Source organism: Nematolebias whitei, chromosome 10 (genome assembly GCF_014905685.2).
Source record: "Nematolebias whitei isolate Nwh7 chromosome 10, NemWhi1, whole genome shotgun sequence".
Classification (NCBI taxonomy): Eukaryota; Metazoa; Chordata; class Actinopteri; order Cyprinodontiformes; family Rivulidae; genus Nematolebias; species Nematolebias whitei.
Genome location: NC_056507.1, coordinates 7,633,879 through 7,650,425, shown reverse-complemented (window position 1 = coordinate 7,650,425; position 16,547 = coordinate 7,633,879). Strand labels below are relative to the sequence as shown.

Below are 16,547 nucleotides of genomic sequence, written 5' to 3'. Positions count from 1 at the left end.
GCTGAATAACATTTCAAAAGCTCAAATAATATCTCAACTATGGCCCCCAACTCTCAAATGAGTTGAAAAGGATGTTCTGTGGACGCATTCTCATCTACCTGCCAGCTGTGCTCGAGTGCCTGATCTCTGAGATCCTGGAACTAGCAAGAAACACGGCTCACGACAGCGGATAGACAGGATCGTCCCTCAGCACCTACAGTTGGCTGTCCACAGCTATGAGGAGCTCGGCAGACTGCTGGGAGGAGTGGCCATCGCTCTGAGAGGAGTTCTGCCCAGCATTCAAGCGGTCCTACAGTCCAGGGGAACCGAGAGGCCAGCCGAGTCTGGGTGGACGGATCGGACGGTCTGCAGCCAGTTTCTTAGGATCCACTGTGGGATGGACCTTTACAAGAGATCCTTCCTGTCTACAGTCATCAGCATCTATAACATCTCTTAATGAAATGAGGATAATGAGTTACAACAAATAATTTCCCTTTGGGATTAATAAAGTATTATTGAATTGAATTGAATTGAATTGAAAATGAAAGGAATACCTTGTTGAGTACTGCTATCAGTGTTTCCCTTACATTGTTTTAGTTCCACTGCATACATTATTATGCGCACATTTGAGATTTTTGTTGGGGGTGGGGTGGCACGTCTGTGTTGCGCACTGTTTGTACTGAATGTGCAGCTCAGCTTGAGGGAATCAGAGCGCTACCTCGAGCTTTTTAGCTAGCGCGTCTGTAATGGGCCACTAGCTTAGCCCTATGTTAGTGGCGGCAGATGTCAACCGGGGGTGGGGGTCTGTTCCATAGGCAGGGCACTCCGTTCTGTTGACAGGGCGGGGCGCCCGTCTTGTATAATGGTAGGGGAAACACTGTATGTACATTATAAACACATTATATAAAAATAATAAAGACGTGTAAATTGTAATGGAGTGAATTCAGTTTTCCACAAAAGACATCTGAGTTGGTGCAAACTGAGCTCCCCTTTTGGAAACTTGTCAGAGTACATAAAATTACTAAAATGAATTAATTTATAATTTTTAATATAAAAAAAAAAAATCTATTCAACCACAGATTGTGCTTTTTAGGTGTTCTTTACCTTGGGTGTGAACATGTGACGAATCCCATCCACAGAGCCCTTCAGGAGTAACGCCCGAACCAGAAAGCAAATCAGGACAACATATGGAAACAAGGAGCTGAAGTACATCACCTGCAACAAAATGTGGCACCAGTCAGTTACTGACAGACAGCACAGAGTTTGTGTATAAAAACTGTAAAAATGCACATTGCATGATTTCACTGCCTAATTATTTGCACAAGGTTTACCACAATCACAAAAAATATTTCCACATTCATTCTGCGAAGGCTTCCAACAGCTGAGACTAGAGCCCGACCGATATATTGGTAGGGGCTGATATTTTAGGCCGATATAGGCCCTATTTGTTAAAAATATTAATAAATAAATACAAAAAATAAATAAATAGATAAATCTGTATGCCTTTTTATAACTATTGTTGTCGCTGTTGTCATCATTCTTTGTTGAGATCAGGTCTCTCTTGTAAATGAGTCCTCGAGGCTCAATGGGATCTACCTGTCTAAATAAAGGTTGAATGATTAAAGATTAGTATTAATTAGTATTCTGACCTATAGTATAGATGGCAATTACTGTACTTTCCACTAATTAAGTCACACCTTTTTGCATAAATTTGCATGCCCTGTGACTTATATGGCGAAGCGACTTATTTATGTTTTTTTCCCATATTTATAACCCAATTTTTGTCTGAGATCTGATGATTTCATTCATTCTGACATGGAAAATACTGAACACTTCCATTTTCAGCCACTAGAGGGCCTTTGACCTATATGGCAAACCAAGTGTCTCATTAATAGGTATAAGTGGCTATTAATGAGACACTTGGCTTGCCATACAGAGCCACCTTCGTCTCGCTTCGTAACACCTGGAGCAAACGTCAAATCAGCTGGATTGCACCGCGCCGCCCTGGTGAAATGTAACTGATTCGACCATTAAAGTGCATTTATTAAGGAAAAGTTAGACTGAGACACACCTTTGCTATAATTTCAAGCAAACAAATAATTGTTTTTAAGTGTTAATCTTGTTAAATTCTTGTTAAAGTCCTCCCGTGCACGCTTCCGCGGCCACCATTTGGCAGCCAATCGATTTTTGGCACAACAACGGCCACATTTCCGCATAATAGATGTGACTTATACAGCGAAGCGACTTATTTATGGTTTTTTCCACTTTATTTGACGTATTTGGACTTATGCAACGTGTACGGCGGCAAGTACGGTAAAACGAGAAGAAAAAAACTAGTATGATTCAAAGACTCCACACACACATACAACATACAACTTAAAATGGTACAAGTACATAATAGCTTTTAAATATTTGACTTCCAAAAACTAGAAACAAATTAAAACTTGTGTTTAGTGATAAATATGCATGACTTAAACTTAAACACTCTCAAGTTAGAAAACCCCGATTTTAAATGTTCTTCAGCTGCAGCTCTTATTCAGGGCTGTTCAGACGTGGGCCTCCCACGGTTGTGCTTTTGTTATCGAACACAGCTGTAGCCTCGGTCAGCACAAAGCCAAACATTCTGCCCATCTTCTGCTTTTCAAGCTCAGTTTTATTTTCTATCAATCAAAAAAAGTACTTTAACAATGAAGGATTGTGTGTGTAGCTACATAACAGATGCTACTTGCAAAGGTTGTGTTCTGGAAATCCCGTGCATCCATTATTTTTACCCACTTCTTCCTTCTTGGGTCACGGGGGTCACTGGTGCCCATATCCAGCAGTTGCTGTGCGAGAGGCGGGGAACACCCAGGACAGGTCTCTGGTCCATCACAGGGACACATAGAGACAAACGAGACAAACAACCATTCACTCTCTCTCACACACCTAGAGACAGTTTAAAGTCATCAATCGGCCTAACATACATGTTTTTGGTATGTGGGAGTACCCAGAGAAAATCCACACATGCATGGAGTGAACATTCAAACTCCACCCAGAAAGGCTCCCGGCTGGGATTTGATCCGGTTCTGACATGTATATGTGATATTATGTATATGTGATGTTTAATACATGTTATATAAATAGGTCCCACTATTTTAACACACTATAGGATCAAATATTTCCAAGTGTCTGCAATAAATGTCACAATTTTTTTAATTAAAATCTGATTCAACATTAAGAACCTGAAGAACTTGTTTTGCCACACGGCTGGCAACCAATTCAAAAGAGCGTAAGTAACCAAGGCAACCAAATGTTTTATCCTTTTTTCACAAACACCCACGCTCACCAAATGGTACAGAAACAGATATTTGAATGGGACGCCTTTTAGGCAAGGCTTTTCTGTGAGCGTGGCAAATTTTGTATCAGACAGAACAAAACAAAACAACAACAAAAAAAGGACTTAACAGAGACTTGTTCTCCACACACATAGGAAACGTTAATTCACTGGCCAGCTCAAAATGGCCATCCTAACACACCAGGTGGGTACAGGACAGTCTGGTTCAGACTCTTACACTGTCTGCTCAGGTTACTTCAGACTAATTCACAAAAATGATGAGCACAGTATTTGCTCCATTGCAACCGCTGAGGACACCGGCTGTATTGAAGACCAGTGTAGTTAGGTAACAGGGTCTGTTAGTGGGAAGATGGGGAGGGGGTGTCCTGCAGATCACTGTAGTAGAGGCCAAGAATCAAGCACCTCTGCTGTGAAAGGCTCCATCTTGTTTTGTCTGGCTCTGTTGAGACGAATGTGGGGCCAAGCAAACAGCAGACAGCTGTTGGGATACAAGGTCCGAATCAACGCTGGGAAATCTCATTGAGCTGTGGTAGCTTTAATAGTCATGCCTCACATTTATGTTAACTACACTGGTATGTTATGTTGGGAGCTCTTGACTAAAAGGATAACATTAGAAGTTGAATAAATACAAACTACTTCATTTCTAATGTTCACAAGCTGCTTTGGTTAAAGTTAACAACTGTCAACCTGCAGTGTGTTGTTAGTTTTTGTAAAGTTAGCATCATAGCCCGGAGGCTGTTTTTTTTTTTTTTTTTAACACTTTTTTAAAAGCTGTTTGCAGAAACTGACCGAGTTTAGAGTGAATCCCACAATGTCTTAAACAAATGGCAAGTAAAAGGTCAGAAAACTCTCCAAGCACTATTAGAAACTTAATGACCCTTTGAGTTGTCTTGAAAACTGCAAAAAGTTCCTGTTTTAAAGACGTAAACATGAGCACTCAAATACCAATTTCAACCGGTCTTGCAGTTCACAACAGACATAAAGTCAAAGAAAACTTCAGAATGGACTCTTGGATATTAAAGCCAACAAAGAACAAGCTATTCCCCAGTTTGCACAAGCTTGACTTTGACCTCAGACGTACACAGCTAATACTTGTCATATGATATGAGAAACTATGTAAAGATGATCACCTGTACAAAGACAGGAGGAACTGAGAGATTCCAAGTAAATAGCAACCTTTACCCAGCAGGCTAATCCTTTCCGAAGTCATGCTACTGTCAGCTTTACTACACTAATCTGTAGTAATCTGAACCAGAAAACGCATCACATGTGCTCTTGGACTAATATCTGAAACAGCATCATTAGAAAAATTTGTTAAGTGACATTATGGAAGTCACTTTGAAGCACCTTTAGATCCTGCTAAAGTGATCTAATTATGCTTGAGAAACTTTTCTAACACTGTATGAAAAGACCTTTTGTTTCAACGACTACTATCCATTTTGCTCTGCTTAGGATTTGCATTAGCGCTTGGGTATTAGGGAAGTTAACGAGGCCAAGTTAGCAGCATAGTAGAGCAGCTGTTGAAAGCCAGTTTCCTAAGTTTTCGCCTCTTCGTTTGCTCTCACAAATAATTTTCCTGCCCCTTGTATTTCTTACAGTTAAAATACCTTCACTGTATTTATACTTAAGCTGTTGCGGCCCCCCTACACACTAGATGACAAATGACTACAGACTCAACAACCTACACAACCTATGGCTGGATAGCAGCAAATATAACACAACTCTCTTGGACCATGTCAGGACGCAGCTACTCATTGAAAGATGTCACTAGCACAAAATCACTGCCATGATATCAAGCTACCACTATCGTTCATCATGTCTGCATTAGGTTGCTTTCATAGCCTTGCCACAATCTGCACAATCTTCCTATAAATATGATAAATGAGATGTTTTCATGGTTTTACCATCAGTTTCAGCCTTGCTGTGGAGAAGGAAACACCATTCAGTAGCAGGAGAGGATGGAAGTGATGGGATTTTCAATGTAGGACTTCAACCACTTCCATCCTCATTGGTCAATGCAGTTGCGTGGTGACAACATGGCACTTTAAATTGGGTGTAGCAAAAGCAGCAGTGGCTGCCATGATGAGGTTGTAGCCTAGTCTTGCTTCAAATCTTGTTGACCAAGCCATGCCAGTGTGTGTGGGCCACGTGATAGCTACCACAATGCTCCACTCAGTTCCAGGATATTGAGCTACCACAATGAAAAACTAACAAGACCAGAAGCTTTGTGAATGCCCAAAACTCGCCACAACCCATTGTAAAATTATCTCATAACTGAGTGCTCACTGTGTTCTTAATCTGTGGAGACCTCACAAAGGCCCTGTAAAAACCATCAATGCACTGGCTGAGGGTTTGTCATCCAAAGTGATGTATAGTACAAACGATTTTTACCTTTCCAGAAGACTGGATTCCCTTAATCATGGCGAGGCAAACCATGGACCAGGCAGCCAGCAGGCATACCGTCATCTTCCAGTTGAGTCCTCCTCCCTCTGAGATGCTGTTGGAGATGTTCAGAGCCTCGCGGTACCAGTAGTAAGTGGTGGCTGAGCTCTTTAGACACTCTGGCACCACGCCTGTGTACAAACAGCAACAGAAACGCAGACAAAGTGTCATTTCTCTACTGAGAAAGTACCCAGTATGGTTCTTTTGATATTTAGGGTAAAGTATTGATAATAAAGAGAAATAAGGTTCCTAGTACTACACTTTCTGGAATTGTTTGAACATTGAAAGTATGCCCTTCTATAGTCTAGACACCAAAACAAATGCTCAATGAACATGATCACCCCAGTCCAGTTCCTGTATCTTACATGTACTGGTCTTGTTCTTGATGAGTGGGCATTCATGCCATGGCAGAGGCTGCTGAAAGGACTGAGAGAAGTAGAAGAAACTCCAGCTGATGATGACATTGTAGTAGAGAGCCACAAAGAAGCACACCTGCAACACAAGATATAAAGTTAATACACAAAACAGGAAGATCTGAAATATGGGCAGGAGTAAATCCCTTACAGAACCAATTGCACTTCCATTCTCAAATGTTCAAAGGCATTAACCATTGAACCTTTCAATATATCTTTATAGGAGTATTTCCAAAACTATTCCCTACTTGATGTAGACCTAGGTGCCCAATACGTCAATCGCGATCTACTGATCGATCGCAAAGGGTAGTATGGGTAGATCGCATGGCATAAAAATAAATAGAGTCAGCCTATCATCCATGTATGAAATTTGCCACTTGACTGACATACAGGGCAGTCAGTCTGAGGTCCCGTTTACACGACGTGAAATGTTCATCTGTTCATTTACACATCAACAGCCCTCATTCTCTCTGAAACCAAAGATTTCTGAATCCAGGTCCCTGAGCGGAGATTTTCAGGGGGAACCCCACACAGAGGAGTGAAATGGTCCGCAAGTGTGAAGTCCCACATGCGCACTACAGGCGGCTGCAGTCCAAAGATTTTCCTGCACTAACAACAGTTATAATAAACGGCAGAGAGCAGAGTGTTTTCGTGCTGCTCACCCTTTTTCAGCCTGTAGGAGCAAAACTAATAAAATCCAGGCTCCAAAGAGACATTAGTGTATTCATCAGTTTGGACGTAACTGTGGTCATGCAGATGCTGCATGCACAATAAATGCAGTTGAGAACTGCATCAGGGTTGCCAGATAAATTTAAAATGTCTTGTTTACTTCCTCCTTTTCTGTGCACATGTTCAACAAACACAACATACACCTCATCTTAGAATATCTTTACTCAGCACATATGACAGTTTAGGTCAAAATACTATCATTTTAAAGCCACAGTACTATAGTTCATAATTTCTTATCTGGCAACCCGACCGAAATTGAAACTAGTGTTTTCGTGTAAACTCGCCCAATTTTTGTTTATTACCCCTAATAAACACTAACGTTTCCAGAGGTTGTTCTCGTGTAAACGGGGCCTTATAGTAGGTAGATCACTTTGACTTGGTCATTTTAAAAGTAGCTCGCATGCTGAAAAAGTGCGGGCACCCCCATTGTAGATGTTTCAGTTAGAGATAAATATAGTCCAAAATTCAAATTAATATAGCTTTTTATTTATTGTTAAATATTTCTACTTGCAATTTCACTGTGGCTTACAATTTTATATTGCGTCAGCTTAATAAATAATCAGGCGAATACAGTGTTGCATCAGTTTTTTTGTTTTTTTTTTGTCCAGTTCCCCTTTTTGATTATAGAAAAAAAAGGAGACTTTAGTGTCACTCACCACACAGCTCGCAAAGCCGATGCCCCCCAGCCGAGGGCTTATGTAGTTCCACACTCCAATGCTGCCCCTGCGGATACGCTGACCCACTGCGAGCTCCAGGAAGAACAGCGGGATGCCGATCAATATGAGCAAGATCAGATAGGGCACCAGATATGCTCCTGCCAGTCAAAACAACGGAGACGCCAAGTCAGATGAAGCACAAGCAGGGAAATGAAACAGTTTCATCAGATTTCAGTTCCTAAAAAGCACCACAGCACACGGTGACAACACACACACACATCCATGTGCTACACAAATACGCACCAGAACGCCATTGTCTTCTACACTTTAATTTCACATGAATGTAACAAATGTCAACCCAGACCTTGGGTTGACATTTTGGACAACACAAATGCACTGTAGCTTCTTTGTTAAAGAAGCACACAGCACTTATTATACCAACATCGTGTGTGTGTGGTGCAATCAAACCATTCTGGAAACCAGGAAAAACATTGGTCTGAAATTATTTAAATTACAGAGGTGTTCTTTCTGTGTGTGGGTGTGTGTTGTGGGGGGATTATTACAAAGAAGACATCTCACTCTAGAATTATGGTTTCAAAGTGAATTACAAACATCAAGACAGGCTGTAATAAAGTGCAGCAATAAAACACGTGAGGGAATATCTCTGGAGTCAGTCAGGGAACCTGAGCAGAAAGACTGCCAGGCAACAAGACTCTTTCAAAATAATGTACCTTTTATTCTTCTATTACATAAAAATAAATTGCAACCTCACACACAATGAAATTCCCTGTGGGTTTCAAACACAACCACAAAGACCTTAGACACCGCCGCATCATTACAGCACAGAAAACCCAGAAAATCTTGCTTTCTAATCCCACTTTCCGAGTTACACCGTGGTTGTGTTCTGAACAAACTCTGTCCCACACTTTATAAACAAAGATTACATTCTTTCCCTTCTCAAGGACGAACCGCAACAACAGATGTGAGCTCGGGTGGGTCGATATGCGCCTGTGAGTCACTGAAGACGGTGCCACGGGTGGTTTTACAGACACATTATTGTTGTTGCATCTAATAAAGTGTTGAATCAATTCCGTTCCTGAGTCTTGTTGTTCCCACCTATAGCTAGTGTAGATGAGCAGGACAGTACTCACACAATCAGGTTGGCTGTCAGTTGTTTTACATGTGTTCTGGTTTGCTTGATACAGTTTATAATGGGAAGAGGCTTTGACATCGGGCCGCTTCAAAAAACTCTCAAGTGGTCTCCATTGTCTTACAGAAAACACAAATATTTTTCTGCAGATTCTTTGGTAGAGCAACTAACAAAGCCAACAACCTTGTGAAAGTGTATTTTTTCTTATAAACATATTAGTCCTCATGAACTTCCATCCATCCATACATCATCTTTACCCGCTTCTTCCTTTTTGGGTTGTGGGGGTCATGGTGCCCATGTCCAGCAGTCATTGTGCAAGAGGCGGGGGACACCCTGGACATGTCTCCAGTCCATCACAGGGACACATAGAGACAAACGAGATTCACACCTAGGGACAATTTAGAGTTACCAATCAGCCTAACATGCATGTTTTTGGTCTGTGGGAGGAACTAGTACCTGGAGAAAACCCACGCATGCACGGAGAGAACATGCAAACTCCACCCAGAAAGTTCCCCGGACCAGGATTTGAACCGGGACGACCTTCTCGCTGAGCGCAACCGCTCTACCAAGTGCGTCACTTTAGATTTGTCATAAACATCATTTTAATCATTTTTAGAATACATTTATTTTGAAATGTGAGTTTTATTATTCACTTTGTTTTCTATAAAGCTAGTCACATAAAACAACTTTCTGCTGTATGCATTATATTGTCATAGATTTTTTTTTTTACATGGCACCTTGATTTTATTGTACTTATAACAATAATTGCTGTTTACTGTTGTACATTGTTGTCTGTCTAAAACAGGTTCCTCTTGTAAATGAGTCCTCGTGACTCAGTAAGACTACCTGTATATTATTTTTAAATAAATTTAAAAAATAGAACCTTTGACATTGTGTTGAAGCCTTTGCTCTTCAGTCTAACCATAGCCTGATCTCTAATAAGCGAAATCCCTCAAACAGTTCTTTTATTAACTGTTAGTGAGAATGTCTTCAGCTCGACACTCGCACTGGTCCTCAGAAAAATAAAACGAACACTGAGGCCTGTACCAGCCCCAGATCTGCCATTTTAATCAAATTACAGATGAACACAGCAGGGGGAAAGAGTTGCTTAAAACAAATCTAAAAACACAACGAGGAGGCGAGGCTGTGAATCCTCCTCTTTCACAAACAAATACATATGGATAGCCCTGTCGCAATAAACAATAAATCAATTAATCGCATGATAAATGAAAATTATCGACCTCGTTTTCATTTATCGGCTTTTTCGTTTCTTCGTGTCTCTTTTTCTACTGAAGACACTGGACGACAAAAAGCTCAACTCCGGTTGTCTTCAATGACCCCCTCCCTTTCTCTTTAACATCTGTTTTAACCGTCCAAAATTACGTTTTTGGATCGTTAAAAGCAGCTAAGCTGAGAAGCTAAGCTACGAGCTAACAGGCCGACCTCTGGAAAAAACCTTTGTCTTGTCAAAGCTCCAAAATTCACGGGTGAAACCGGTGCCTTCGTGTAAAAAGTTGTTTTTCTCTGCAAAAAGAAGCTGTTTACTGATTATTTTTTTTTAAATTAAAAGCTTTGTGTGAAAAATGCTATGCTAAAGAGCTCAAACCAGGGGCCTCCCTCCCATTTTTCTTAAAGAGACACGCTACTCGCTCCCTCACTATCCATCCTTCTGTTCAAACAGTCTTATACTGCCATCTGGTGGTCGAAAAAAGGTACTATATTCAAAACAAATCAACATTTCTTCTTAAATTTGACAATAATTACTAATTATTGTCAAATTTCAAACAATATTATCGTTTATCGCAATAATTCCTGAGACAATTAATCGCCCAGCAAAATTTGTTATCGTGACAGGCCTACATGTACGGATGCATAATCATTATCATCTTCTCAGTGGAAAACTTTGTGTTTTTTTAATAATGCTGATTTTAATTGGATTAATACTGTAAAACACATGAACTATTCAAGTTATTTTCACTGTCAGTAACTACTTATGGTGTACAAAGTACACAATAATACATAATAAAGTGCTGTGGTCCTTTAAATGGAGGCAGGAAGAAAGTAAAATATGGTTTAGATCTTTGAAGGTTTGTAACAAGAAAATGAGTTTATATCTAACCTGTTGTACAGATGCTTGAATGATCGCAGTTTGGATAAATAAAGTTTAATTTTGATTGGATTAATGAGCTAAAGGCTAGTTCCAATGAAAAATGTATCTTTTTATTAAACACTGAGTTATACAAATTGTTAAGTGTGCATGTGTTTGGCGCACGTCTGACAAGCTAAATATATGCTACCTAGTGCCACATACAGTACATTTTATATATGTTGTATAAGTATTTTAGGTGGTTTTCACAGTACATTAAATGAATACTGAACGATAATATAAACTGCTGTGAAAAGCCCATTGAAAGTATTTAATTTCATACAACGATCCACTTAGACAGAGTTTCTATCCTGTCAGGTGAGCCTGTCTGAGACTGTTGCATTTAATCAGCTTTGAAGAGGCAGTGCTTTATATAATCTGTTGGGAATTATCACCTTTAGAGGGCACATACATGTTGGGGTTTTATCAAAGCAGCAGCCTGTAAGCGGTCAATGAAATCACGAAAAGGACGTTGTGGAAAATGGCGCATTCTGTCGTGTATTTTCAAATTAGTCTGTAGTTATTCTAATCGTGTCACTTTATACACAAACGCCTTCAGCGACAGAACAAATCGTGGCTCTCCGTTAGCAAAGTCTTTCGTATCGATAAATAGATCTAGAGCAAAGATCCCACACTTTGTGAACACAGCGGAAAAGCTGCAAGTGCATGATCATTTACTGAGAAGTACAGACGGGCTGTGACTGGAGACGTCAAGGAGACGTAATCATGAAGCATCGCTGGAAAGACGTGGTGAGATGTGACAAAGTAAAGCTCAGGGACAATTACATCCATAAAGATTAAACAGTTCAGTCAAAGTAATCACATAAATCAGGTTGTTCCTTATTGTGTATGTGTTTTAGAGTGAGGGGGTGGGGCAGCTACATAGCTCACAGTAACTGGCAATGAGGTCCACTGGGAGAAACTCACCTCCTCCGTTCTTTTGACACAGGTAGGGGAACCTCCAGACATTGCCCAGGCCTACAGAGAAGCCTACTTGGGCAAGGATGTACTGGAGCTTGCTGTTCCAGGCCGGGCGCTCCTCCTCCTCACCGTCAGAGCCTCCTTCCTCCACATCACACTCCTTGCCTTCCCCCTCAGGGCTGTCGACAATCAGCGAGCTCTTCTTGAAGGAATCGTCGCAGGCATCCTCGTTGGAAAGCAGGTCCTTGATAGACTCTGTGACATCATCGTCAAGCTCTCTCTTGACGGCCTTGCTGTTTTTGGGCATTTGATAAAGCAAACAAAAGCGAGGGCAGTGGAACGTCTTTTTTTTACTTCTGTTTCTGGATGACGGGCAGAGACTGCGACTCGCAAAAGTCACCTTTTAATAAACTGTGGCGGTTTGTAGGGCTTTGTGGGGGTTATTAAGAGTCTGTGAAGATTGAGATGTTAGAAAGGAGTTTATTTCTTCATTATCACCAAAAATCTGTGGGGCAGAAAAACAAACATTGAGATCACAACAACAAAACACAACTGGATTAGTGTGACTGGATTGACTGATTTAGAATAAATAAATTATATTTGGGCCATTTTACGAGGTCTTCTGTATAAAAGTTATAAAAAAAAAACACTATCACACCTGTTATGGGTAATATCTTACCTCTTTGAATGACCCCAAATTGGTGAAATAGACTTTACGGCTGACATGACTGACAAGCTAACAGCTAATCCAAACACCGCTAACACCAAAATGGATAAAAACTGCGGGAAATTAGAAAAGCATGGAATTGTGATACTTCTGTTGAACACTGGAACGATAAGATCAATTGTGATAAACCCACACGTTCTGTTATGAAACGTTTGTATAACTCTCCATGTGCTAGCTGCGGCCATTTCTGGCACTTTGCCACCGTCTCAACTCTCACTGGTTCCGCACCACACTGCGCTAGTTGGTGGCCCAACCACTGCTGGCAGCGGAGCACGTCTGTGTTGCACGTGGTTGTCACGGTTTGGACTCTGAGCTGAGCTTCTACAATCTCTGCGCTCCCTGTCTGGACGTAGCGGAGCTGCGTGGGGGGGGGGGGGGGGGGGTAGGCGGGGTCCTCGGTTCTGTTGACAGGGCGGCGCCCCGCTTGAGTAATGGTGGAGGAAACACTGGGTTATATGGAGAGATGTGTGGGCCTGGCTGCTGACACTGCTGCCCACACAACCAGACTCCAAAACAAGACAGAAAATTGATGGACTGTGTAATAAGCAGGTCATGAGGCTTTAATAACAGTGTGGACGTTTATGAGTTAGCTTTCACAGAAGGGACTTTTTTCCATTGGCACTTACATTTACTTTGGCATTAGCCGATAATATTAATATTTATAATAATACTTTACATTTAAAATCCACTTCTTTTTTTTCCAAAAGGAAATCTCAAACTACAGCAGTCCCTCGTTTATCACGGGGATCCGTACCCTGAAGCCCCGCGATAAGTGAAAAACCGCCAAGTAGGAGTAGTAGTACAGTAGTCCCTCACTACTTTATCATTCGTTTGTCGGCGCTTGTCAAAATAAGATTGGACATGACACACATGTGGCTGAATGATGGATGAGCCGCACGATCTGCATGGAATTTTTATTTAAAATAAATTATTTTAAAATATTTAGCACCTGCTGCACCTTTGTGCAGCTCACACTGCAGGATAAGCTTCCTGCTACAGCTGTTCTCTGTGCAGAGCTGAGAAGTGGGCGTGGCCAAGAGCGTTTGCAAGTAACAAAGAGCAGAGGAGGCAGGGAGATGAAATCATGACATCCTGTGCTCTTTTAGAACATTTAGAGTTTATAAACATTGTTTAGAATTTTGCAAGAGTGTGGGAAGGGTTTAAAATGCCTTAATATATTCAGTATAAAAAAAATACTAAAATAAACTACTACTTACTACTTGTGCTACTATTCCTACTTTGCGGTTTTTCACTTATTGCGGAGCTTCAGGGTAAGGATCCCCCGCGATAAACGATCGACTACTGTACAAGTAAGTAGTTTATTTTAGCTTTTGTGCAGATTTTATAAAAGGCATTTTAAACCCTTCCCACACTCTTACAATCTTCTAAACAATGTTTCTAAACTCTAAATGTTCTAAAAGAGCACAGAATGTCATGATTTCAGCTCTCTGCCTCGTCTGATCTCTGCCCCTGCAAGCGCTCTCGGCCACGCCCACTTCTCAGCTCTGCACAGAGATCAGCTGATCAGCTGCAGGAGGAAGTTTATCCTGCAGCGTGGGCTGCACAAAGGTGCAGCAGGTGCTAAATAATTTAAAATAATTTATTTTAAATAAACATTCCATGCTGATCGTGAGGTTCATCCATCAATCAGCCAATTGTGTGTCATGTCCAATTTTATTTTGAAAAACCGCGATAAAGCGAGTCCGCAATAAACAAATCGCGAAGTAGCGAGGGACTACTGTATATGCAAAAGGTAAGATGTTAATGAATACCAAAGTCCACGCTCAATAAGGCTTTATAATCCAGGTGTAAATTATACCTGGATTACTGAGCATGGACTTTGATGTTTTGAACCAGTTTGACATGACTCGTCGACGAGAGAGAGGGCGTGCCCCAGAGGCCATCTTAGCACCAACATAAGTGTTTTTTTTTTCCACTTCTGAGTAGGCTGTTGAGGGAATATCAGTTTTGTTTGGCATTTCCTCAGACTGACGAAGCCTTCTGGATGGAGGGCGAAACGTCTCAGCACAAAAAAAAGAAAGAAAAAGAAACTGTCCAGATGACCTGACTGAACATTGCTGGCTGTTAGTGAATAACTTTAACGGAGAGCACCACTTCAAAATAGCTGAAATATCCCTTTAACTAAAAGCACTGTCAGTTTTTTTTTCTTCTTCTTTCGGCTGCTCCCTTCTTCCACAGCGAACTAACTCGCACAAAGACTTGGCAACTGTTTTTACGTCCTGACGCAACCACAGAGCTGCTATCTAGGGCGCCTGGCGGAGCAGGTGGTGGGGGTTAAGGGCCTTGCTCAAGGGCCCAGAGTGGAGGCAGGTGTGGGTGTTTCACCTTTTTCACTCACATTTTAATGCTGTTGGCCCATGGGGTTTGAACCGACCTGTCGAGGCTCGTCTCCTCTAACCTCTGCGCCACCACTCCCCGCAACTAAAGCACTGGCAAATAATAACTTTGATAGAATCCACTCTATAGGAATAATTATAGAGAATAAAAAATATATATATATAGGCTATATATAATTTATAGTCCATTCATATTTGAGAGACACAGAGATAACATCAGGGCTGGCAGGGACATCACTGAAAGAGGATCCTTTTGGTCTCATAAGAAAGTAAAGGCCTGCATTTAGCCTGGTTTCACACCGGGCCAGGAACGGGTCTAAGGATGGATCACGTTGTCAGCCTCCTGAATAATTGAGAGGACAAAGGCTATTTGCATCCATCCCCAAACATCCCTTCTTTCTCCGTCCTCTACTAACAAAAACAGAAAACGTAATTTGTAAGAAAGTGTTTAAGGTATTTTTTTGACAGTTTAGTCTAAAAACAAAGAGAGAATGGTGATGTATTGTCAGGAGGAGAGCCGGGGTGTGGGCAGCCCGGGAAGGTGCGCAGCATCTTTTCTGTCTGACACATTTTAGCGCATTTTCAACCTTAAACGTACTTTTGTTAATTCAACCCTTCAAAAATATATTGTAAATAATATTACGACGGAAACTCCCGACGCTTCTCCCCTCCCGTCCCTTTTTATTTCGGGATTAAATTAATAATTTCCGTCAGATTAGCCTGCTCGAGGCCAAGGCCGTTTCATGAAGCAGCTCAAATTAGCGATGCTTGATAACCCTTACCATTTTTAAAATCCACATCAAATACAAAAACAAACAGTTGGTGTAAACCAATGGAAATTAATTCGGCACACAAAGCTTTTTCAACATTTTCCGTTTTAATCCTGCGCGGCTTTGATCTAATATTACAAGAATTACGGTAACGCAGAACGGGCTTATTTCCACGTGAAGCGACACGCGCGGGTCATTGTCCGTCGCGGGCACAGTTTGTTCCGTGAAGAATGCACATAAATTATCGTCGTGCCTCGCGCGCAGGCTTCGCGGCATCCATGCGAGGTGTTTCATCATCCTCATCCCTCGATGGTACCCTCGGTCAGCCTCACGCGCACACCGAGGCGCGCATCACCCCACCCCGCTTTAAACCCGGTGAAAAGCAGAGGCTCACCTGTGAGTACCGATCGTTTCCGTCTCAGGGGATGAAATTGTGGGCGCACATGCACGGGGAAGACATCATCACTGGTTTATTCGCTCCGACCACAGCACAGACCTGAATAGCTTCACTTCAGCGCCGGATTTCACCGAGTTGAAAGGCAGAAGGGCGGAGCTAATCAAGGGGGGGTCCCCGCCCCTCCATCAGCATCTCCGCCCGCTCGTTAGCAACCCCTAAGATTATTGCATCAGATAACTCCTAATAGACATCCAAGGAAAGCTTCACCTTTAAATTTGTTTATAATATAAAACATTTAAACCAATCTTTGCTATTCCTCGACACACCCCTTCTTTTCCACTTGGTACAGTCCACTATAAATCCAGAGTCGTATAACGCGCGTGTGTTTATAAACGCTAATTTCGCCACAGTTTGCCTGCGCTCGCTTAGACACGGCGGTGTTCTTGTTCTGACTGAACGGTTGAAGGTTTAATTCATTACAAATGGAGAAAAGAGGAGAGATTGAGTCTCAAGGTCGGGTTTAACC

General features: G+C 41.6%; 1 protein-coding gene across 1 annotated transcript in view; it reads right to left on the bottom strand.

The window, feature by feature from the left end:
- slc6a15 (solute carrier family 6 member 15) overlaps nt 1-16,148 on the bottom strand; it is a 28,062-nt gene extending 11,914 nt beyond the window's left edge. The window contains exons 1-6 of the mRNA XM_037683100.1: nt 16,019-16,148; nt 11,777-12,275; nt 7,554-7,711; nt 6,121-6,247; nt 5,705-5,886; nt 1,084-1,194 (exon numbers count right to left, since the gene is read on the bottom strand). Coding sequence (XP_037539028.1) covers nt 1,084-1,194; nt 5,705-5,886; nt 6,121-6,247; nt 7,554-7,711; nt 11,777-12,077 — 879 coding nt within the window. The 5' untranslated portion in view covers nt 12,078-12,275; nt 16,019-16,148. The remainder of the gene's footprint in view (nt 1-1,083; nt 1,195-5,704; nt 5,887-6,120; nt 6,248-7,553; nt 7,712-11,776; nt 12,276-16,018) is intronic.
- Between the last annotated feature and the right edge of the window lie 399 nt (nt 16,149-16,547).